Here is a 24,715-nt window from a genome sequence, read left to right on the forward strand (position 1 = left end):
TATAAGGTCCCCCTGGAGTCGAATCTTCTCCAGGCTGAACAGCCCCAACTCTTGCAGCCTGTCTCCATAACGGAGGTGCTCCAGCCCTTTGATCATCTTTGCGGCTCTCCTCTGGACCTACTCCAGCAGTTCTATGTCCTTCTTGTGCTGTGAGCATCAGAACTGGACACAGTACTCCAGATGAGGTCTCACCAGAGTAGAGAGGAAGAATCACTTCCCTCATCCTGATGGTCACATATCTTTCAATGCAGTCCAGGACACGGCTGCTTTCTGGGCTGCAAGCACACAATCCTGGCTCAAGTTGAGATGTTCATCAACTGACACCCCCAAGTCATTATTCTCAACTGTTCACAAGCCACTTCTCGCTCATCCTGTATTTGTGCTTGGGATCACCCTGACCCAGGTGTAGGACCTTGCACATGGCTTTGCTGAACCTCACAAGGTTGGCTTGGGCCCATCTCTCAAGCTTATCCAAGTCTCTCTGGATGGCATCCCTTCCCTCCAGTGTGTCATCCAGACCACACAGCTTGGTGTCATCTGCAGACTTGCTGAGGGTGCCTCAATCCCACTGTCCATACCACTGACAAAGATGTTAAATGGCACTGGTCCCAGTACCACCCCCTGAGGGATGCCACTCATCACTGGTCTCCATTTGGACATGGAGCCACTGACTGCTAGTCTCTGAATGTGAACATCCAGCCAAGTCCTTATCCAGAAAGTGGTCCACCCCTGAAGTCCATGTTTTTCCAATTTGGTGACCAGGGTGTCATGTGGGACAATATCAATCAAACACTTCACACAAGTCCAGGTAGATTACTTCAGTTGTTCCTCCCTTATTCCCTGATGCTGAAACCTAAAACTTTGGCCACCTTCCTCTGTTTTCAGTAGCCTGTTTTCCATCTTCTGTGCAACACATCAGCAATATAATGAACTGGTGCCAAAGTCAAGGGTGAATACCATTTTTCCTCAACTTATCAGCAAATGCCCCACATCCTATTTCAGGTAAGCTTCGCATCACTTGCTATCTCCATGCTGCTGTGCTACACCACTGTAGTTTTCCCTACTAGAAACTTCATAATTCAACTGCTGCTAAGCACCTGATCACTTCATAACTGCTTTTTCTGCATGCTCTCCTCTACTACTGCATAGCAAATCTGTGAATTAGTTGTGAATGCTAAACAGTTTCTTCTTCACAATACTCTAAAATCTGCAAAGGTGAATTCAAACACTGAATCAAGATATGATGCTTCATGAGTCACCACATCTTGAATTAGCTTCATTCATTCTGGGTGCATGTGTGTCCCAAACTTGGGCTGGATTCACTCACAAAAAAACCTCAATGCTCTCTCTGTCTAGAGCAAAACAAACCAGAGCAGTTATTCCATACATGAATGTTACTGCAAAGAAGGTGATGTTAAGAAGAGGATAAGAAGCAAAATGCCTGGATTTCAGTGAGGGAGACTCAGGTTCTGCATTGGGAAAACCACTAAAGCAGTAAGGTAATTAAACACTGGAATCAACAACCTAAAAATGCTGTGATCTTCTAACATTGGTTTAAACACAGCTTATCCTGGTTGTCGGCAGTAAGAATGGAGCAGATGATCATTTCAGGTTCACTTCAGCACTATTTTCTATTATTCTATTCTTTCAGTAGCTCCCAGCAGTGTATTTTTCTAATTACATCCAGTTTTCAGCAGATTACTCTCCCTTTATTCACATTTCCTAGCACAAACACCCAGGGCAAGCTGTTCTGGACACCAGCTCCTTCAGCAGTACGCTGCTGTACCTTTTGTGAGGATTTGGCCCTTAAGATCTCTCAAGAGTAGAGCTTTAATTTCACAGCACAGATCTTGCTCATTTTACTCCATATTTACCGAGAACAAAGGGAAGACTATGCAAATGCCCTGCTACTTAGACCTGAACAAAGTGGAAGCAAACATGTAGATGTGAATGGAAGACATAATGGTGTTAAAAAAAAAAGAAGGCAGCCCTTTTCAAAAGTAAAATGACTTTGTCAGAGTCCCTTTGCACTATGTGCATGGATGATTTGTGACAAAACAAAAAAGTGCTAGCCTAGCACGTCACCCATGTCAGAGATTAGAGCACTTCAAAACCCTCAGTAGTTCAAGCACTTTCTGGAACTTGAAAGGCTTTCTTAGGCGATGCTTAGCTTCTTTATGGCTTTTACACCACTTTGATGTGCACCTAAGAGTGAGGAATCTTAATCTGAAGGTTTTCTATAGAAAATACTCATATTGTAAAATAAAGCACAGAATCTTGTCACCCTGATTACCTTGAGCCAAAAAGTTTGCAAAACTTAAAGATTCCAATTAATTATTTTGATACCCAAGTAAGAGCCCTGAATTTCCTAGCACTTAATTACTTTCAGAAGGCTTCTCCGATAAGAGCACTGGAGCAATATTTCTACTCTCTCACAAGGAACAGCGTGCAAGGCAGTAGGCAGTTAGCCAAATGTCACTTTTCCCCCTACTCTCATTCACTCTTAAAAGCAGAAATGTAAAGTTCCTTCAAGTTAAGGGATCTGTAGAAGCACAACCAATTTCTCGTGTGTTACAAAACCACTCCTCTGAGCGCAAACATGGATGTGTAAACATCAGCTTCACTCTCCCCCCTCCCTATACACACTTAACCCCCAGAAGCATTATTGGGAATTATGCATGCATAACGAGCAGAGAATAGTCCCCCTATGAATAGAGCCCTTGTTGGAACAATGAATACGTTTAACCATTAACATCTAAGGATGTGCCCAACTATCCAATTTAACTAGCTGCCAAAGAAAGCTACCATGACCTGTCTGATACTGTCAGGTTTGGAGCACAGCTCACTGAAATTTGTCTCTCATTTGTTTTTAAAGGATCTGACAGTGGTCCATGCAGCAGCACGGGGGCTCTTTGTCAGAATGAGCTCCTCAGAGCACGATGACCTTCCAGGACAGCTGTCACATCCACCATGTGATGGAAGATCTCTAGAGGGGGAGAGACTGTAACCACAGGAAGCAAGCAGAATCATTAGACAACTAAAAACTCACACATACATACTTCAAATGCCATCTACACTTCAGTAAGAATTTTTCTTGCCCAGTATGTTTCTTACTGGAAATCTAGCAAGAACAAAGGCAGGCAGAATAGGGCACAGAAGCATATAAAGCAGGCTAAAAACTACACATGAGAAGAGGAAATAGTCTGGTTAAGGACAACTCCTAGGGAAATAATCTTCTGTCTTCTACAATTCAGAAGTTCCTATGCAACTGCCTGGCTACACTTGGCCTTTATTCCCATGTTTTAGCTATGAAAACACAAGTGAAAACCTAAGGATATTACCTGTATTAATGACACTTCAAAAGTCCACAAAGTAGCAAATAAACTTAATGGTATTATCTCTGATATTTAAAATTCCTCCATTGCCTTATATTCTTTCTGTATTCTTTGGACTAGTGCCTTGAAACTTCACAAGTAAAAACTTTACACGTTAATCATGCATGCATGACTACGCTAAGGAGGTAATTAATAACCATCCTTTAAAACCAATGTACTGAAAAGAGTAAAATAGATGGATTTATTCTCATTAAAGTATATGCATAGTGCTTATCCATAATAAGAGGCATGGCTGTGGTTGTTCCATTATAAATCATCTGCTAAATACTGCTGAGGTACTTGGTGCTGTACAACAGTACTTACAGCCCCAAGGAGGTCCAGGGCACTCTAAAATTAGTCTGTAAGACTGGTAGGGTCAGCCCTTGGCATGCCTGTGCAACACCTCATTCAGAAGAGACCATCTTCAACCCAGAGTGAGCCTTTGGATGGCACCCTACTACAGAAAGGCAGAAACTTCTTGCCTCATGAGTAAACTTACTAGAAGCAGCTGAAGTGACTGCTGAAGAAAACCATGGAGCAGTGGAATTGGTCACATTGCATTTCTAAGCTATGAGGATTTACTCACCATCAGATACCACTAGACTAGAGGATTGAATATTGAATTGGCAAAGCCTTCTCAGCCACTTGAGTGTCATTTGACACCCTAAAATAGGAATACAAATATTGTCCTCCCATTCTTCTACAGTGTGATCATAAGGTCCAGTGTTGCTAAAGTAGCCTAGATACAAAGGAATCATTTTAAGTATTGGCATTGCTACAGAAAATATTTAGCTCTTGAAAGGGACAAAACACAAACATAAAATGAAGGTATTCTGGACACCTGTTATCTTTCTAATATACAGAGCATTTCAGTACACAGTCCTGCTACCCTTCCTCCACACACTCAAATCACTTTCCTGTCCAGACTTCAACTGGTCCAGCACACCTGGATCTACAAAAGACCACCCTGGGTCATGAAGGAGACAAAAGGAGGGAACATCCTCATCCTCCTAAGTCTGCACTATAATACTATGAACCCAGCTCTCAAGTTAGGGATCAGGTTACTTTTATAGATCCAAACAGAACAAGATACTATGCAGAAATATTTTGTATTTTTCAAAACAAATAATATATTGCCTAAAAAAAAAACCAGACAAAACAAAATAAAGCCCAACCCACAACTTAAATGCTTTCTGGAATGTAGAAACATCATTAAATGCTAGCTGGGTACTTCATTTCATCCACTGATGCTGCTCAGAAGTTACCCTAATGTGAATTTAAAATATAGATATCAGGATGACAGCACTGCACTGGTTAGGCCACACCTTGAGTACTGTGTCCAGTTCTGGGCCCCTCAGTTTAAGAAGGATGTTGACTTGCTGGAGCATGTCCAGAGAAGGGCAACAAAGTTGGTGAGGGGTTTGGAGCACAAGCCTTATGAGGGGAGACTGAGGGAGCTGGGGTTGCTTAGCCTGGAGAAGAGGAGGCTCAGGGGAGACCTCATTGCTCTCTACAACTCCCTGAAGGGAGGTTGTAGACAGGCAGAGGTTGGTCTCTTTTCCCAGGCAGCCAGCAGCAGAACAAGAGGACACAGTCTCAACCTGCACCAGGGGAGGTTCAGGCTGGAGTATAGGAAGAAGTTCTATACAGAGAGAGTGATTGCCCATTGGAATCAGCTGCCCGGGTAGGTGGTGGAGTTGCCATCATTGGAGGTGCTCAGGAGGAGACTTGACAGGGTGCTTGCTTGCATGGTTTAGTTGGTTGGGTGGTGTTGGATGATAGGTTGGACATGATGATCTCGAAGGTCTCTTCCAACCTGGTTTATTCTATTCTATTCAATAGTGATACCTAATCAAGCTGATAGAAACTAAGTGTAAATTTTGTATCATGGGCTTGGGCACTGTTTGGAAATTGATTCTGATCCATCAAAACTCACATTTTCCCCTAGAAGCAGCTGTTGTGCTCTAGACTGCTAAGCGATGAGGATGTATTTTAAGTATTATTAAACATATGCCTCTTTATCTTGTCATTCTCTGCTTTCATGGGAGCAATGTTCAATTACAAAGACTCTGCAACATTTGGAACTATAGCTGTAGTTTTATACCATCTAGAAGCAAACCTATTTTTCAAAAGCAGCCCACTTTGCTGCCCAGGATGCATTTTACACACAGCCTAAGGTTCATGGCAGTTTTCATGATTAATCTTTGTAGAAGCTTTGGCTTATTTTGATGTATGGATTTTATTCACTTATATAGCTATTATTATCATGCTGCCTTTGTTTGCACTTATCACATTAATGCCTTCCATTAATACTGCCCTTTGTTAAGGACTGACTGCTCAGCCCTCCAACACTGGAGGAGGGCAGGGTGAGAGGGATCCTTCCCAATTACAATCTGATGGCAAAACTTCGGTGACACATAAGATACCACAGTGGCAGCTATTTGGATGCAGTCACCAGTATTTTAAGGGTGAATCATTCCAGCACTGGAATCATCAGATTTTGAGCTGATCATTACAACAACAACAAAAAATCACTACACAGTTTGTTGGTTTTTTTTAAGCAGATATTTTTGAGAGAATGAGTAGACCACATGAAGTGTAGAATATTTGTCTCCTTCTCTCCACTTGGCTTGATAACAAGATTGTGTGCTGGAGAAGAGTAGGTTCTCCCCTGACTCTTGGATTCCTTCCCAAAACTTTTACAGGAGAAGTAGATCTGAATAACTACACCAGTCTTTGGCTCACCTGGACCAAATGCTCATGCAAGTCACTGAGGACACTGCTTTTTAAGGCTCACAGATATGAGAACTATAGATTTCCATCTGGCAGTGGAACACAATTCCATCTTTATGAGACACTAAGTAAGTTTAAACGTATTTTTTTTTTCCTCCTATAGATTACTCCCAGGAGAGCATTACAGAGTGGGCAGCTGGTCTCACATCACACAGAGATTTAAGGCATGGGAAAGGAAGAAGGGAGAAAAAGATACTACTGCTGGCGTGAGTCTTGCCTGCACCCACAATCACCGGCTCTAGGTTACCACTTTTGGAGACAGTCTGAGCCCTGAAGAGTGCTATAAAATCCTGAGATTAATGAAGGAAGCATCCATACTCTGGAGGAGCTGCAGGCTGCAGAAGCATAGCTTTCCTTCTGCTCAGAACAGCTATTGCAAGAAGCACAGGCTGCAACCCCTGGCTGCTCAGAGACTCTGGAAACCCTGCCTCCTCCTTAGGACTGCCTCCAGAGAACAGGAGTGAAGGAAGGACAGCTTTCAGGTTCAGCTTCCAGAAAACAAGGTGACTTCTAGCCTTTTGTCCCTCAGAAAAAAATTAACTGGAAGTCAGCCTGAAGACTGCTGGCTGCAATCTGCCTCCCTCTCATGGCAACTTTCTAGCAATACCCCTCAAAATAAAACACCATGACAGCCTGCAGAACAGGAAACTCAGGCATAATTGGCCTTGGTTTAGGCTATTCAGAGAGGGACAACATAGAAGCAGAAATTATCTTACATTGGACCAGTCCGTTCCCTCCAACAGTGTGTGGTTTAAACCACCAAGAAACCTGTACGTCCATAAAGAAGCAAATACTAAGCAAGTGGGAGAAAACTTCCCATTGTAACAAGCTGCAACTAGTGCTAACTGTTCACAAACTTGTTAAAACTATTAGGATTTTCTACCAGAACAGCAGCTTAATGGAAACAAGGTTATTTTTCTGCCTTTTCTTAAAGAATCTTAACCATCCTACACATTTTCTAAGCATTACCACAACTGTACTCATCCATTTTCTTCCAGATGTACCCTTTATCCACACCACTGAAGGCAGTCCCGCACAGCCCCATAAGCAGGTGAACAATAAATCCAAGTATAACTTGCAGTTCACACCAGAGGATTTTAGTCACTCACTCTGAGTGGGCAAAAACTTTAGAGAGCCAATAAAGCAAGTACATTTCCCATCTGGCAGACAGCAAACTTATGAGTGACTTTGACAGAATGCTGCAGTGAGCAAAATGTGTTTCAGCACTGAACCTTCACCAGGGGAATTACAGCATTCTCATTAAGATGATAGAAACAAAGAGCTGAGTGGTAATAAAAGGAAAAAAAACAGGGAAATAAGGTGTGGCATGATCTATTTCAAAATTAAATGATTACTTCAATAGGTATTCTTGGATATATTCAAAAAGAGATCTAGCTCATGCTCCATTCTCAACATTAAAGGAGCTTTGCCATAGGCTGAGATGGGATGAGATCCAGTCTAATGTATGTATCACATACAGCAAGGAACTTCCATTAGGAACCTAAAACTTTCCTTTCCCTATTCAGAAAGTTTAATGTACAAAGTGTTACTACGTGTCCAGCTCCGCTATGGGACATTCAGTGCATACAGATGGCAATGAACACTCCTGCTTGATTTAAAGTGCATGATGACAGTAGAGAATAAAGCAGCTTTTACAAGGATAGAAAACTACCCTTCAAAACTGAATCCCTGAGCATAATCTGGGCAGCTTCCATGCTCTTCTCAAAGCAGTAAAGAAGCACATGATCTTTTTGGTAGTTCCTCCAGAAATCAGCCCAATTCTTCTAGCTCTACTTATGTGATCACAGACTGAGCTTTTTGCATGACCATCCACTAGGCAATAAGCAGAGACAGAACTGAGCCTATAGAAATGGCAGAGAAGCTCTCGTGTTTACATGATTATCAAAGGCTTCAAGAGGGCTACTTTTATTCTGGTTCTGCTACAATTCACTGCCTGAATGCAGACAAGTCACAGACCCCAGTTGAGTTCATTCAACCTTCCTACAGTGGGTTGGAAAAGCAGTAACAGTCAGCCACCACTGTGCTCCATGCCACAGAAAAGCCTGTGAATAAACAGCTTTGAACTTAGCCCATGCCAGCATGCAGTTATGCTGTAACATAACCCAGGGCTCACAGGGTATCACTAATGGCAGCCTCATGTCTGGGAGGAATACCATACCTAGCAGTACCATCAAATTTGATTGACCTAGACTCTCTGGAACCAAAGGCTTAGTCCCCTGGCAGGATGGCAGGATTAGCACAGCCCTTCACTCTTGGAGACAGCATGTAATTCCCTCTCATCAAAATGTTAACCAAAGAGTTCCTACAAAAATATCCCAGCTTAGCCTGTGATAATCGAAGTACAAAACTGGGAACGTATTTCCTCATTTTCCAGTCTGGGGGAAGACACACACAAAAAAAAGACACACCAACCACCCTTCCTTTGAATCACAGCCAAGGCATCAGTACCTTTACCTGGCCAATCTGTTTGCTATTTGCAGCAAATTACCCTTGAAACATTCAGTTTGTTCCAGAAAAGCAGGCTACCAGATAGCAGAACAGACTCAGCTAGTGAAGGAGAAATTTTTACAGGCAGAAAAAAATTTGCTGCTCAAAAATACCTCTTACCCATCCTGTGTCAAAACACTCTTCTTCTTTAGTCCTGCACTCATTAACAGATGAAATTTCAGAGTGAAAAACCTATCTTACTCCTTCAGGAGGAAACTATGGAAGAGAAATTTATGAGGAGGCTCCTGGTCAGCTCATTTCAGAAGGTGGTGATTCTCAGACAGGTTGCTGCCAGTTCATGTCACACCTTAAAAATAAAAGCATTTTTTCACCAGCAGTCTTCCTCCTTCATTTGCCATTACATTTCATATAGGAGACTGGTAGGTCTTGTCCAAAGCTGCTCTGCATCTCACTGGAGATCATGCTGACACCTCTTTCCTACCTACTTAATCACAGTGACCTGTCTGCAGACATGGAGATGCAGCTACCAGTACCTATGAAGTTTGTATCCAGGGTTCATCATTGTATCTGGCATACATCAGTGTGCAGCTTCAATACTGCAACCACAACAAACTTTCCCTAGTATTTAGAGCTAGTTTATTATAGGTGAAATGACCATCACCCATAAGAGAAGACAGAAAATACAGACCTGATGGTCTGCCTCTTGATCCGTCACCTGGTGCTGAGTTGGGCTTCTCCCCTCAACTGAGATGCTCATTTTCTTGAAGGTTACAAGAATTTAATAATCCTTAAAACTTTAACCTCTCCTAGATTTGTTGCATTAGCCTATAAATACTGGCTTGAGATTAGCCAAGGACTTTCAAAGCTATTGTGACTGAAAATACCTAGCAAACAGACAACACAGCCACAAAAGTTCCATTTTTCAGGGAAAAGCCAAAAATAATATGCAGGCAACTGAGAAGCATCCCAGTGCACATGCAGACCTGTCCCACAGAACAGAAGTTGGCAGAAAGCTCTCTATAGGCTTAATTCAGCACTAGATTTATCTGAGCATGACAATCTCCAATAACACCCCCAGCTGCCCACCACTCTTCCCCTTCCACTTTAACTGACAACTGTCTTAAGTCTTCAGGAGAGATGCTTCAATGTTTGTGTTAAGATGAAGAACAAAATTAGCTTCAATGTCAAAAAGAGAGAAAAATGGGGGAGAAGGGAGGCTTCTATTAAGATATATTCACTGATAATAGCTGCCAGATGAAAACACTGGAAAATATTTCAGTACTTAATTAAAAGAGGGTACAAGATAGGAGGCATTACTGCCTGGCAACATATCATTAAAACACACAAGCTTTGGTGGAGCTGAGTATACTTAGAACTAAAAGGGAAGATCAATAAATGCCACTTTTCCTCAGCTCTCCTCTGCTCCAATCATCCCCTTCAAACGAAACCTTTACGAGCTAAAATTTATAAACACATTACCCTCCCTCACCTTCCCTCATGCTATTTATTTTCTGAGAGCATGTGATTCAATAGGAAAGTTCAATTATGACATAAGAATACAATTAAACCTCTCTGAAGCATCACAGCATCTAACACCTTCCTTCTGGAAGGGCTCCATTTTCCCCAAGTTTCATCTATAGTACCAAGTTTCACAGAAAAAGTAAAACTATTTAATTGAAGTTTGAGGAACATCTTTTTTCCAGAAAAAGCATTAAATATACATCAAAATGGATGAAAACCCCTGTTCTACCTTTTTTCTTTTTAAGCTAATCTTCATATTTAGCTCTCCAAGACAAGGCAATCTGATGCCTCTATCAGCACAACAGAAGAGCACCACACTTCAAGCTTCATAATGCCATGGCTACAAATCTCCTCTTGCCATAAGATATGGAATGATTCCTTGTTCATGGACAACTCCGTAGCCATGTATCATCCCAACTACTTCATGCAAAGTGAAGGTAAAGATCACAAGCTGTGCAATCATTTACAGCCATAAGAGTTGCTGTACAAGATCAGCCCCATGGGCTATCAAATTTAGTCCCCAAGACAGAAACCTGTGCCACAAAACACATCCAAACCTCATTTAAGAAGTCTTTCCATCAAACTCACCATTTGAATTGACTGCTTGGGGGGGGGGAAACAGAAGTGAAAAAAGAATAAAGCAACAACCCACAGTGACATTTGTACTCCCTGTACCTACAGGCAGTTGTGCTAGAGGGAAGCAGTTGAAGACTTTCATGAGGCTGAGAGTCTTTGCTCTTTTACACCAGTTATTGCAAACATTTCCTTAACATGTGAGAGTCAGGAATGTGACTTCATTACCTAGTCAGACACAAGGACATTCATAGAGTTTAATGATTTTTGACATTGAAATGTATTTTATTCCCTTACAATGCATACTGTGGGGTAATTATAAAGTATGCAGCAAAGTATCTTTTCTCATTCTGTGTGTGTTGCTTTTCCATTTCATTACTGTCACACATTGTTCAGAAACCGTATGGAAAGGCAAAGACAACGCCATTCAGCAACTTTCACAAGCATTAAGCACCAGAGACTTACTGCTTAACCGAGCAAAATCCAAGTTGTGCTGGCTGCATTCCTCCAAGGTACTACCTCTACCTTTCCTTACGGCAGTCTTCCTGGATTCACCTGCAAGGTAACTCTTCCTAATTGCAAAGTTACACCAGTCTGCATCTCCATCTGCTCAGCAAAGCAAGCGTTCCCGTAAGGACCAGGTTAACAACTTTCCCTCCGAGAAGGGGATCCTTTACGGGAGGATGCCTTTGCTTTAGCACTTCGCGAAGGGCTCGCACCCGTCTCAAACGTGAAGAAAAGGATGGCCACTAACAAGCAACACCTGCACAATGTAAAAAAGCAGGAGTCCACCTGGTCTTTCCTAGCAATTCTGAGTTATTCTAGCAGGAGACATGCCAAGCCCGCTCAGTTTCCCCGCTACCTGTGTGCGGCATGAGCCGGCGCTGGACCAAGGGACCCACGGCGCGGCGGCTCCTCGCAGGCAAGGGCACAGCCCCCGACGGCGGCACCGGATCAGGGGAAGCACGACGGAACGTCGTCGCCCTCGGGGAGCCCCGCTGCTGCCAAAGGCGAGCCCCACTGGCACCGGCCCCCCACCCCGCGCCGCCCGCAGCCACCCCCGAGCGCCGAGAAAGCATCCTCGCGGGTGGCTCGGTACTGACCGGTCGTGGGCACGTCGGGGACCAGCTTGAGGGGCCCGATCTGCCGCAGCTGAAATGCCGTCCGCACTTCGTGGCAGCTGGGGGACTTGCCCGCCGCCGCTCCGCCGCACAGCCCGGCCGCCGCCGCCGCCAGCAGCCACAGCCCCAGGATCCCGCAGCTCCCATCAGCGGCCATCTCGCACCCCCGGCGGCCGCGGGCCGGGCCGGGCCGGAGCGCTGCGGGGCGCGGGCCGTATGCCGGTGCCGGGCGCCAGTCCCGGCGGCGGCGGCGCTGCCCCCGCCCGCCTCGCGCGCTCCTCCTCGGCGAGCGGCGCCGCCGCCCTCCCCCGCCCCTCCCCGCCCGCGGGGTCCGAGCGGGCACTGCCGCTCCCCGTTCGTAGGCTTTTGTGGGATTTCGGGGAGAAGAGGAAGAGAGGGAAGCAAGGAGCCCGGTCTGGCCCCTCCGGTGCAGCCGCGCTGACAGCGGCCCGAACGCTTCAGTCTGGAGCAGTCGTGGTGGAGAGAGGTACCGGGACACCCCCACTTCGGGCTCCCTCCGCCCTCAGCCTGCGAGGGAGCAGGAGGTGGCTGCGGGGGGAGCCGCTGCTTTGCCACGCGGCCTCACGGGACCACAGTCAGGAAAGTTTTCAGAGCTGCTGTGCAGTGTCTGCAGGACATGAAGGTCCAGGTCAATTTCAGTCAGCGAAGAGTCTCCCAATAAGGGGGGCGAGTGTCAAGGGAGAAGCACTGTCTCGGACACGCTCTGGGCGTGCGGTTGTACAGGAAACAGCGCGCACGCAGGGCAGTAGGTGGGTGCTTAGGCACAGCAGGTTGGAAAACGAATAGAATCATTTAGGTTAGAATACAAGCTTTCAGTCATCGAGTCCAACTGGTAACCGAGCACTGCCTGGTTACTACTAAACCTTGTCCCTCAGCATCACATCTACACAGCTTTTAAATACCTCCAGGGAGAACGACTCCACCACTTCCCTGGACAGCCTGGGCCAGGGCTTCATGACCCTTTCAGAGAATAAATTGTCCTAATGTGGTTCTGTGTTTCTGTGATGTCCAACCTAAACCTCCCCTGGAACAGCTTCATTCTGTTTCCTCTTTTCCTATCACTTGTTACTCTGGTGAAGAGACCAATCCCCTCCCCCTTCCAGTCTCCTTTCAGGTATTTGTAAATAGCCAGGTGGTTTCCCCTCAGCCTCCCTTTCTCCAAGCTAAAAAAGAAAAAAAACATTTCTCTCAATCAGCCCTCACAGGACTTGTTCTCTAGATCCTTCACCAGCCTCATTTCTCTTCTTTGGACACACTCCAGCACCTTAGTGTTTTTCTTGTAGTGAGGAGCCCAGAACTGAAGTATTCAGATAACACGGAGTCCATAGAAGAGTCTTAATGAGACTTAACTCTTCACAAGTGTTAAGTCCTGCCAACAGCCATAGCAGAGACTGGAAGAAAAAACTTTGCACCAGGAAACACGTCCTTATGTACTGCCTGCATATACAAACTGCTGATTTGTACAAAAGCCAGCAGCAGTTACATCCTATAGTGTTTGGGAGGACACAGACCCTTCCTGAGGCTAAGACGACCTTGAGAGCAGCCAACATCACCATCAGAGGGGTCTTCTGCAATCTGTTAACTCCCCTAAGCATGCTTCAGTATCAGCTGCTTTACCACTGATGCTCAAATGCATAAATACATTAATTTCCAGAGAAGCCAAACTCAAGAGGGCTCCCACAAACAGCCCCATTTACACAGTACCTTTCAGACATATGGAGCACCTTATGAGCGACAAGAATTACTGTTGTTGGAGGCCATTATGTCTGATTTCTTTAAGGTTTCTTGCAACCCTCAAGATGCTTTTAAATGTGCTTCTGGAGCAACAGAGGAGCCCAACTGCAGCTAAGTAACCATTACACATTCCCATAGGTAGTAATGAGAAGCTGAGCACAGTGCTGTAAGAGTTGCCTGAGGTGTATTTTTATAGCTAGAAGTACAAATCTTTTAAGCAATTTGCTCGCATTAGCTTTGTTCCTATGAAGACAGCAAGAGAATAATTCTCTGGTTGGGATGGGGGGAACAAAAACAAAACAAAACACCCACTAATTTGATTCAGAACCTTTCACTTGTAAAGTCAAAGCCAAACTGAAAGAACAAACCAGCCATATAATCAGGCTTCTATATTCAAAAGCAGATAAAAAGTCACTCTAGAAGCTGCTTGTTCAAGTCAGAGCTGCAGTCCTATGCTGGTCCTGCTACTCTCACTGGCCACTACAAGAGCCCAGGATAGTGGTGAACAAGATGGTGCAGCCAAAGGGCTGAGCCCCAGGAAGCCCATGGGCATTGACACAGGTTAACTCCATTCTCAGCTTGATATGGGTTATCCTGCCAGCAAGGGATAAGTTACATACACCCACATCAACAGTATCAGATCCTAGATCAAGGTGGCAACTAGTAGATTAAAGAGACATGAGGGAATAATCAGCACAGGTGGAAGAACAATTAGCATCATGAGGTGCAGCACCTTAGCCACTTACCTACTGCCCATCATGTGGTTTTTAGGAACCCAGGGAAGAGGGACAAGTAGCCCTAGTTGCATTTTGTTTAACCTCGGGCCTAGTCCCAGAAGACTTTATTCAGACAATACTCCCATTGACTTCAGTGGGAGTGCTGCCAGAGAAGAAATAGAGGATGATGGATCTGATGAATAATTTATCTGACAAATAACAGCACTATTTGGCATATACATTATTCTGTGAATAGCATCTAATCAGTCCTGTGCAAGGGCTTGCGGCATTTAATTCAGTGGGACTTTTGCCATTGTTTTCAGTGGGTGGCAAGTTCAAATCCCAAATGACCAATCCTTTTCTAACATGATTTATTTTAGTGCCTCATCTTTATCTGATGCAAGTTCTGTTCCTCACCTGTCTTTTTGTCACTATGTTGTCATGTCTCTTATTTGTACATTTTCATTGAGCCTCGTATTGTTAAGAGAGGACAGGCCATCATGTTATCACCTCCAGTTCCCCTCTCCTCCAAATCCTGCTAAAAAAACTCAACCATACATATATAGAAAAATAAAGCAGAAAACTGCACGTCAGGAGACTGGAATGGCCACTTACGTAATCCTGGTTACTCCAATACATAAGGAAACATTTGCTTCTCATGGTTTTGCAATAACTATACTGAGAAGCATTCAGGATGGCCTGTTATGCTTTTCAGGCTGGAGCCTGAAGCCTCCCCTCTGCATAACATGTGTTGACCCCACACAATCCAGGTGTTCTGTCACACATTTTGCTTTTTGCAGCGTAATGCAGATAGGAAAAAGGGAAAAAGGAAAGTTTGAGGTTCAAGAAATGGCCATTTCTTGATCACTGACATGTCTCAGTGTTTAAATGTGCCTCTTCAGTTAAAGAGGTGTTCCAGAACATGCTGCTTGTAATCACCCTAAATAATAGGATGGTCATTGTCACCTTTGGTAGTCACAGGTGATGTGCACACACATGCACACAGCCCCCCGCTGAATGCTTGCCTCCCCAACAGTCCCACACCTCAGACCTGACACTTAACTGTCACACTTCTTTCCTGACACCACTTTGGTTACAAATTATAACTGTCTGGCACAAATAAGCATGCAGGATTGCTACTTAAAGCCAAAGTGACAGGAGCTCTAGGCGTTTCTCTTCGAAAATGATAGTCGGACGTGGTGTTGTGTTTAGGCACGGCTGACTTTCTGGAGGGCTGAAAACACACCACAGGCATAATACAGTGGACTTAAGGTACTTTAGCCTCTATTTCTCAAAAGAAAATCCCCACCATGCTCCACATACAGCAGGGCAGTCAGATTGCCTTCACTGGAAGTAGTCAGGTGCTTAATAACAAACACATGCCTAAGTGCTTTGCTGGAAAAGGGTTATAAGATAACACAAGAGCCATTTAACCAAATCTTTTACATGACATCCTACCACCCTTCAGCAATTTGCTTGGAACAGTCACAGTTTACCTTGTCAACAGGTGTCCCATTTTTCACAAATGAATATTTATTAACTGCACATCACTGGGAACTGTATCAGTGCTTCTTACAATATAATCTGCCCAAACCATCCGCTCAGTCTTAATCCTGCTAAAGTGACCACAATACTCAGCATGAGCTTTGGATGTGTAAGAAAAGCTGGGATCAGACCTAGAAAGAGGGTGTTGTATGCCTGTTGCCTCAGCCCTTATGTTGAATATAGCTGGAGCTTTACCAGCAATTTAAATGGAAGGTGGACTAATTCCCTTATGTTTAAGATGAGCTCATCTCCAGCAATGGACTTCCCGCCAATGGGACTTAATGGGCATGAGGTCCGCTCCTGCCAATTCAGATGCCAGTGTGAAGCCTTACTGTATGCCTCTCACTCATCTAGTCTTTCAAGCCTTAGTTTATCTTTAAAGGTCTAATTTTCCAAGGTACCTGTTTCACTGAAGCACCTGAGCAAATCAGCTGACTACTCAGAAGTAAAATTAAGGAACCTGTTTAAGTCACTGGAATGAACCCAAGCCACATGCTGATTTGCTTTTATAAAGCAACTTAATCACCCTCAAAAGAAATACAAAATCATCTGTCTGGAGGAATCTGTAATTCAAACAAGTTTCTTTTTTCAGGTTTTCATAATTTTCATTATTTGTTTTGTTGTGGGTTTTCTTTTTCTTTTAACAGAGTTAAATCTGTTTTCTGATCACTGCTCTGTTTCAAGTCAGAGCAAACTTTAAAGCTGTGCCTGAAATTTTACATATGGATTTTAATAGTCAGAGTTATGCATGAAATATTAACAATTATGCCAAGACTAAAAAGCACTGCTAGAAAATTATTTCTGGTAATTTCCCTCAAAATTTTCTCTTCCTTTTCTTCTCAATCACTCAAAGTACTGAGCACAAGGAGGATAATAAGTACTGCCATACTGGGAATTGTTTCCTGTGCTGTACGTACTCCACATGGGGCAAGTGTGTGCAGAGCTTTTTCATGGTCAGGATGGAGTATTCCTGTGCTGTCTCATTTCAGGGTTATTTTACTCTTTAATAAAACTATTCACATGCACAGTTTAAAAGTACCTGTTGTATGATTGGGTTTTATTTGGTTGTTTTTGTTGTGGTGGTGGTGGTGTGGTTGTTTGTTTTGTTTGGGGGATGATGTGGGTTTTCTTTGTTTGTTTGGTGGTGGTTGTTTTTATTGTGGTTTTTTGGTTGGTTGGTTTGGTTTAAGATAGAAAGGAAAAGAATCCTGCCTTAAAGGCAGAGGCCTTAACTATACCACACCACTGATTTTTAAAAAACTTAAACCCATCAACTAACACAAGATCTGTGACAGAAATACAATTGGCACAACAACCCAGCAGGTCAGGACAGCCACTCGTTAAAAGGAAGCATCCTACTGACAATGCTGAAGAGACTTCTACTTTTGTATCATTTTCTAGTACTTCCTTTTGACAGTGTGAGAGCAATTATTTCGGTTCAGAGCAAAAATCCTTTAGCCCAGTGATGTCTCCTCTAGCAGAGATCAGACCTACTATGCTTATTTAGAGATCACACCATGTGCAGCATATCACAGTTCTCCCTCTCCAGATCACCATTTCAAATCACACCCTGGCCGCCAGAGACTACAATGTATTTTCTCTGACACCAGCTGAGAACATCCATCTAATCCACAGAAGAGAAGCTTTCTTGTTTGTCATAAAAAGATTGCCCCGAGAAATAGACATCTTGAAATCTCACTGGAGATGTAAGGGAGGGAAAGGCACACAGACTTTTTCCTACCCAGAAATACAGCAGCTCCCAGGGCTGCTGAACTGACACGATGCACGTGGAACAGGATGAGAAGGTGACTACATGGTAGCAAACAGTTTTCCTGTCTTAGAAACACCAGCTCATTCTGCTTGACTTTTTCTTCCTAAAGCATCCTGGTCAGTGAGCAGCTAAGAACATGAATGTAACTCTTTGCCCTTATCTGCATGGCTCAGCATACAAATTAATTTAACTGGGACAAGGAAGAAGATCTGAATTTATTCGTGTGAGAAGCTGCCACGTACAGCCCAAGGGAAATCAAGTAGATTACTCAAGGAGTAAGGGTTGCATAATGCAAGCAGATGTATCTAGCTCTAGTTTCACATACCTCAAGACACTAAAAGTGGAGGTAAGTTTCATATTAAAGAAGCCAGTGGCTTATTATACATCTTTTGGAAGTTCCCCTTACCAAGAATAGAAGATCACAACGGACACCAAAAATTCACAGCTGATTCCATGGACACCAGCATCAAACTCACAGCAGTAAGGATTATATCATAGGGACATTCTATCCAACTCTGAGGGAACAGGTCTGAAAATAACACTATACAGCAACAAACTTGCAGTGACTATCCAAGAGGGTTGCTACCTTAGTCTGTGTGATGGTCTCAGCCTGGGTCAACAGTAGCTTGAGGTTCTCTGTCTTGCCTTTCCCACAGGGTACAGGCTGGCCCAGATGGGCAACTGGCCAAATGACTCATTAGCAAGAACCTCCTGACATTGTAGGGACGGCCATCATTGCCATTCCATTCTCAGTAGAACACTTCTGAATACCACATTCTCTTAATATTGAACTTCTGATAAAACAAATATGTTTCTAAGAGAACATTTCTAGAAGTCACTTATGGCTGTCCAGAACGGTTCAACCAGCTGGACACACAGGGCAGAGTGATATATGTACTGCATGTTGGGACAGGACACACATGCTCTATTGAGCACTTCAAATGCAAAGCAGCCACCTTCTTATCTGCCACAAAATGTGTGCTTAGGGCTTCCCTAATGACAGGGGTACAACATCACATTTAAAGTGACAGCTTTAACCTCAAAATAGGCATCAAAAGTTGCCTGTAATTTCTGATAACCTTACAAGAACCCCTGGCTGTTTCCTCCCCGACAGGTAAAAATCACAATATATTGGGCTTTAACTTAAACTGTTAATGAATTCCAAACAGCTGCTAAAAATTCAATCTGTTCTTTTTGGCAAGTAGTGCCCTTATTCAGAGGCTTATGGTATGGAACAAGCTCATCTTCCAAAAGTACTATTTCATTAAAAATTCAAAAGATGAGCTAATACTTATAACAGAAGTGTGAATAGCATCATTATCATACTTGTAATAGCTTTTTCTGGGAGGACAAAATGGCCCAACTTTCATTTGTCTAGCTGGGCACTCAGAAAAGATTATTTTTAACTAGGTGTCAGAATTTGAAGTTAATTAAAACTAATTGCCCACTGTACCGTAAGTGATGCCACTGCATTTTCAAACAGCTCTGTTTCCATGGGATGATTTACTGGTGTCTCTCATTGACTGAATTCTGGGTTTGCCTTAATTGTATTGTTTGGGTTGTTTTTCTTGCCTTTCTGCCTTGCAACTTTACATGAAAGGTCATAAATAGCAACATTTGTAGCTAAGATTGACACCTCATCAACAGGAGGGAAAAAAGCATCCCAGAATATGAACTAGTTTATCAAAATAAATTAACTCCTCCAACATCTCACATTACTGTTCCCACAAGCCACCTCTTTCTGTCCTCAGAAAAACTTGTTTGTGTTCAGCTTTGTAGCAAAACTTTATAGCTCAGAACCTCTGTGCTTCTTCCCTGGTACAGCAGCACTCGTTATCTTTACCGTATGGGTGTGAGGTAAAGTAAATCTTTTTAATGAGGAGACACACAACCAGAAAACATATTTCTGCTACACATCACTAGGATAATTGCAAACCACCTCAACTTTTTGTGTGGCCAAAGTGAAAGTCCACATCACATAAAGTGATAGTACCTACTCTCTCTCATGGGGAAGGGAGGAAGGATGCGAACCCAGGGTTAAACAAGGGCAAACATACCCAGGCACATGATTCTGTGGCTGTCATCCAGCAAGAAGGGCTGCAGGACTGCAGTGGCAGCTGGGGATTATATCTAGAAAGAATAAGGAAAGGGAGCAGGAGAGGTTTCTGGATTTCTGGCACAACACAGTTTGAGCCTACCAAAACAAGCATGACCCTTCTTGCAATGATGACAAAGCTTACTGGGTGCTGCCACACTCATATACAGCACAGTAGGTTCACATCATCTGCTCACATTAGCTTGTGGATTAGCCTTCAATTCACCTAACTTCCCCTGTCTGACACCTACAAAAAGTGGGCAAAGGTTGCTAGGACTGCTGTCATACTCATGGCATGCCACTTGCAAGCCCTGATGTTGGTGGTAATGCAGGCTTCCACGGGAAGCCTCGCCATGGCATGAACATCACTCCTCCCCCTACAATTTGCTTGTAGGGGACTCAGCAATACAACTGTGTGAAGTTTACCGAGTAGCCAGCATGCAGCATGCTCCAGTCAGCACACACAGTGTCCCAAGTGCCAACAACCAGTAGGGAGTTTGAGCAGGTACTGAAGATACTTTGTTTGCTACAGAAAAGATATTCTAGAGGATTAGCTGCTGTGTGATTACATTTTCTAGACTAAAAACATCACTACAAATTTAACACACACACTTGCTTCATTCCCTGAAATCAAATCCTGCCCAAAGCCATCCCAAGTGCCAAGAATCCCATTCAAACTCAGCTCCACACAGCAGGTGGTGGTCAAACAAAATGGGCAACTCACTCTCTGGACAACCATCAGCTTACTTTTGAGTAAGAGCATCTGAAAAGTTACTCAGCACAAGTCATCCAAGACCTGCATAGAGAGACCCAGCAAGCATGTGAGCTGCTGTAGGGGAGGATTGTGTTAAAAAATACTAGCGCAGAGATAGACCATCATTTGCCAGTCAAATCTGCAATGGAGAGAGGAACAAACTCACAGATGTGGAAAAAAACCAAGCACTACATTTCACTAAGTCAAACTTCCAGATGTTAGATCCATACTGTGTCCCTAATCCACTTCATAAAGAAGGACAGCAGTAGTTTGACAGCCTGAAGGCTGGAACAGCAATAGCAGAGCAGGCACAAGTCACTGCTGAAATGTGCCTGGGAAGTTTGAAATATTTGTTTAGGGAAGAAAAAACAATTAAAAACTTACAGGTTGAAAATAGCTTTTCTCTAATTGTCTTCCAGTGCTGCCAGTTTTAGACAAACATCCTCTCTAGAGAACTCAGCGTTGAAGAGTGTGACAAAACTTTTCAGTAAGAGAACTCTGGAGTACTCTGCACTCCAAGAAAACTTTGAACACCTTCCTAGTTCTGCAGAGCTGGGGCAAGTCCACTGGCCTCAGTTTCCCTCCGGTTCAGCAACTGCCTGATGATTTCTTTACAAATGGATTTGTAGAGGTGTCCCTCAGAGCAAGATCTGGAAGTAATGGCAGATTTCTTGCATAACCTGGCCTACAGGATCTCTGTTAGGGTGAATGCTCAACTCCATTGCCAACTGAACAGGTACCATACAGAATCATCTGTCCGTGAGTGCCACAGTAATTGCTGTGGTTCCTCACACAGGGGAAATTTGACTCCTTCAGCTCTGGTGCTGCTGTGGGATTGACTCTTATCCAAGTCCATCAGTTCCAGTAAATTTGTTTTCCCTGTTGCATCAGGTCTGTTTTAGTGGTTCTTGCCAGCAGATCTGCAGATTAAATTGTGATTTGTTTGGGGAGGTGGAGAATCATAGAATGCATTGGGTTGGAAGGGACCCTTAAAGGCTACCTTGTCCAATCCCTCTGCAGCTTCTTAGTGACACAAGTTTTGTGGTGCTTCCATTAAGAGAGGATGTAACAAGCAATAACAAAATGCCTCTGCTTGAAGGTCAGTCTGCTGCCATTCTTCCCTCACCACACACTGCTCCCCAGGATGCCAAGCAGGTCCTGCCTTCATTTGCTAGACACTGAATTTTTCATGCACATGACTGTAATCTCTCTTTTCCAAGAGACTGCAGGAAAAAGCGGATGAGCCCTGAGCAAGTGTAAATTAATGCTGACATTTGCTGGAATAATGTTCTCTCCTGAGCCTCTGCATCTATGACGCCAACAGAGGCTGCTGGCGACGTGAGTTTATGTGCATCTTTCTGCTAAATCAGAGCATCATCTGCACAAATCAAGCACTTGGGAGACATCACGAGATTTGTGAGGGTCCCTGGAGGACCCCAGGTCTGCAGAACCATAGCATGGTTCTTATCCATCTATTCTCACTGGCTGCTTGGATTTCTTACAGGCAATTTTTAGTGTCAAAACTGAGGATAAATCCCACCTGTATTTCACAAGGTAACAGGCAAGCTTTGTTTGACTTTAAAGTACAGTTTATTCAGTGGGGATGGCACTACCTATTACACACAGCTCATTTTCTCCTTTCAAAATCAAATCCAGAGCTGGCCTGCACAGTAAATCTGGAACAAATGTGGGCCCCAAGTCATGATGCCTGTCCAAGTTCTTCTCAGTTGGAGTGGGGTGAATCAGGATTTGTCTACCTAGTGGCAGCTGTGTGCCTGATCTGAGACTCCTCAAAACCAGTGCAAAGCTCCCATGACCTCAGTCAACTTTGGGACAGGTCTGCTGTGGATTTGTGCTTCTGTGCATGTCTCTGTATGGTTAGGGATAAGACAAAGGCTCATGCCATGCTGTATCTTACAAGGGTGACAGTCACTTTCCGCTTTGTTTCCAGACTGATACTTCGAGAAAAATCTACAGATACCTCTGGCCTCCAAGGCAGCAGTTCCAGCTCACTGGGAAGATCTCAGCCTGAAGCTGGAGGTGCTGGTGGGGTTTTGATAGGTTTTATGTACCAAGCAATGTATTAGCCACTGGACTCCTGACTGCAGTTGTACTCTAAGTCAGCATGAAGTCAGAGTGTAGCCCTTTAAACCGTGAGTTTAAGAACAGATCATCTATCCAAAACAAAGGATTTGAAGTCATCAGTACACTAGGCACTAGGATCTGGTACATACTCCCCACCAGAACTGCACTTAGAGATCTTGATATGTGGCAAGCTTCTTTGTGAAGTAAAAGCTGGAGAGTGAGAATTTTTGTTTAGCTCTGATCTGCCACTTTAAGCTGTAGCATGCTTCATTCACTAAAGTGGAACATAATATGTTTTTGTATTGAATTATACTTGGCTTGGTTATTAAATGAAAACTATTATTCCATTATAGCCATAAGAAATGGAAATGCTGCATATGGCTGTGTGCAATCCATTAAGTGGCTTATAGAGCCAGAGACCCTTCAGAGACCATTACAAATCCATCCAATGTTGTTACCCCACCCCCGACAGATTTTATACACTGGTATCTGCACTAGATGCAAGCAGCATGAGACTTGCTAGTTAGAAGCACTATTAATCAGGCTTTATACACTGTTTGTACCAGCAAAGAGTATTCTGAGCTTAAACTTATTCACACATATTGGTTTTAGGTAAATGTGATGGATGGAGAAAAACCTAAACTTGAAGTACATCATGTTAAAGAGTATACACAGCTGATTTGCAGCAACATCTACCTTAAGATGCCTCTTGCAAGGAAGTAATTAATCTAATACAGTTCTGCTTGGGAAGGAAAAACTGTGCACCTTGGGGATGTTTTCAAAGACACAAAGCGAGAATAAACAGGAGAGTTGCCTTAGTTGACTAACAGGCCTTTGAAAGCCTTCCCCAGTATTCCTTTTGGTATAGGATCTTTTTTTTAATGAAAAGCATGACATTTTCTGTGTCCAGAACCTTTAATATTAGAATTATTTACAATTATTTAGCCTGATCACTTGGTTTTGCCATGTTCTTTGAAGTAATCTGACCATCCACCCCGAGCCTGCATGGTTGTGTTTTGCAAAGGTCATGTTTACAGTGTGAAATTGACCATTTGTGATTTCTGTACTATCACCTAACATGGGAGGGCAGCTTGGATTTGAAATGACACAAAGATATTGACTCAAAAAGACCCTCCAGTTGACAGCAAAAGTTTGATTCATGTTTCACCCAGTATTGGTTTGCCACCCAGAATGAGTCTTTCCTTTTATTTTACTAAGAGTTTTCTAAGGTGTTGGTACAATCAGTTTGGTACAATCAGTTCCCTCCTTTCTCAGTTTTCCATCAGTTCCCAATTCACATAAGTGTTCAGAAATATCTGGAAGCAGTTATAACAGAATGAGATCTCATGACTCGGAAGGGACAGACCGACAGGACTCACAAAGAGAAGCTGCGTATGTGGAAAGTGGTTTGTCATCAGAAGAGAAAAATGCTCCAGTGAGTTGCAGATAGCCAGACACAGTACAGATCAGGATGAACACAAAAGGAACACCCTGCTGATGTGCAAACCAGGACTAAAGTGTTAAAAAATGGACAGCTGGTTCATCTTGACATTATTGCAGATAGCCCTGAGCATCCATTTCCTGTGCTCAGAGGCCCTTTCTTGCTAACATTTAAAAGACAGAAATTGATAAAATAGATACGAGGAAGAGCCAAGTGAAAATTGTGAGCTGTTTGCATCTACAGCCTGGCATGTTAGAGCTTTCATTGCCAGAGCTTTCAAATATGTCTTTACTTAAGACAGAAAATCCCATGCAGTTAGTACATTTTCTGGCAATAGAGTAAAAGCTAATACACTAAAATTCATGACTCATTGAGACTGTTGCTATATTTCATTCTCTTCTGAGTAAAGACAACTGCTGTCATCTCTGTCTTGAGGCCAATGTTTTGGATAATCTACCCTTGACACAGCCCTAAGCAAGTCAAGTTTTCTCTCTGGGACAGTTCCCACCCTCTCTTCTGAACTGAATGCAAATTCAGAAAGTGTGAAGTGTCTCAGGAATGGGTATGGGCTGCCTTAGGAAGCAGCAATCCATTATCAAACTTAGCTGAATCACTGCCACTGTGCACAGGTGAGCTGTGACAACAAAACAACCTTTTGACAAGCTCAGCATAGGAGTCACAAGACAGCCTCATCTACAAAAT

General features: G+C 43.5%; 1 protein-coding gene across 3 annotated transcripts in view; it reads right to left on the reverse strand.

The window, feature by feature from the left end:
- LOC137444557 (glypican-5-like) overlaps window positions 1–24,715 on the reverse strand; it is a 449,156-nt gene that overhangs the window by 383,320 nt on the left and 41,121 nt on the right. For 2 of the 3 annotated variants that reach the window (XM_068145418.1, XM_068145417.1), the window contains exon 1: window positions 11,834–12,079. The exons of the other annotated variant lie outside the window; for it this stretch is intronic. In XM_068145418.1, coding sequence (XP_068001519.1) covers window positions 11,834–12,008 — 175 coding nt within the window. In that variant the 5' untranslated portion in view covers window positions 12,009–12,079. Of the gene's footprint in view, window positions 1–11,833; window positions 12,080–24,715 lie in introns of those variants that run through there. 3 annotated transcript variants of the gene reach the window in all.

This window comes from Melanerpes formicivorus, unplaced genomic scaffold, assembly GCF_026170545.1.
Source record: "Melanerpes formicivorus ecotype bairdi unplaced genomic scaffold, bMelFor1.0.p_v2 SCAF_12, whole genome shotgun sequence".
NCBI lineage: Eukaryota > Metazoa > Chordata > Aves > Piciformes > Picidae > Melanerpes > Melanerpes formicivorus.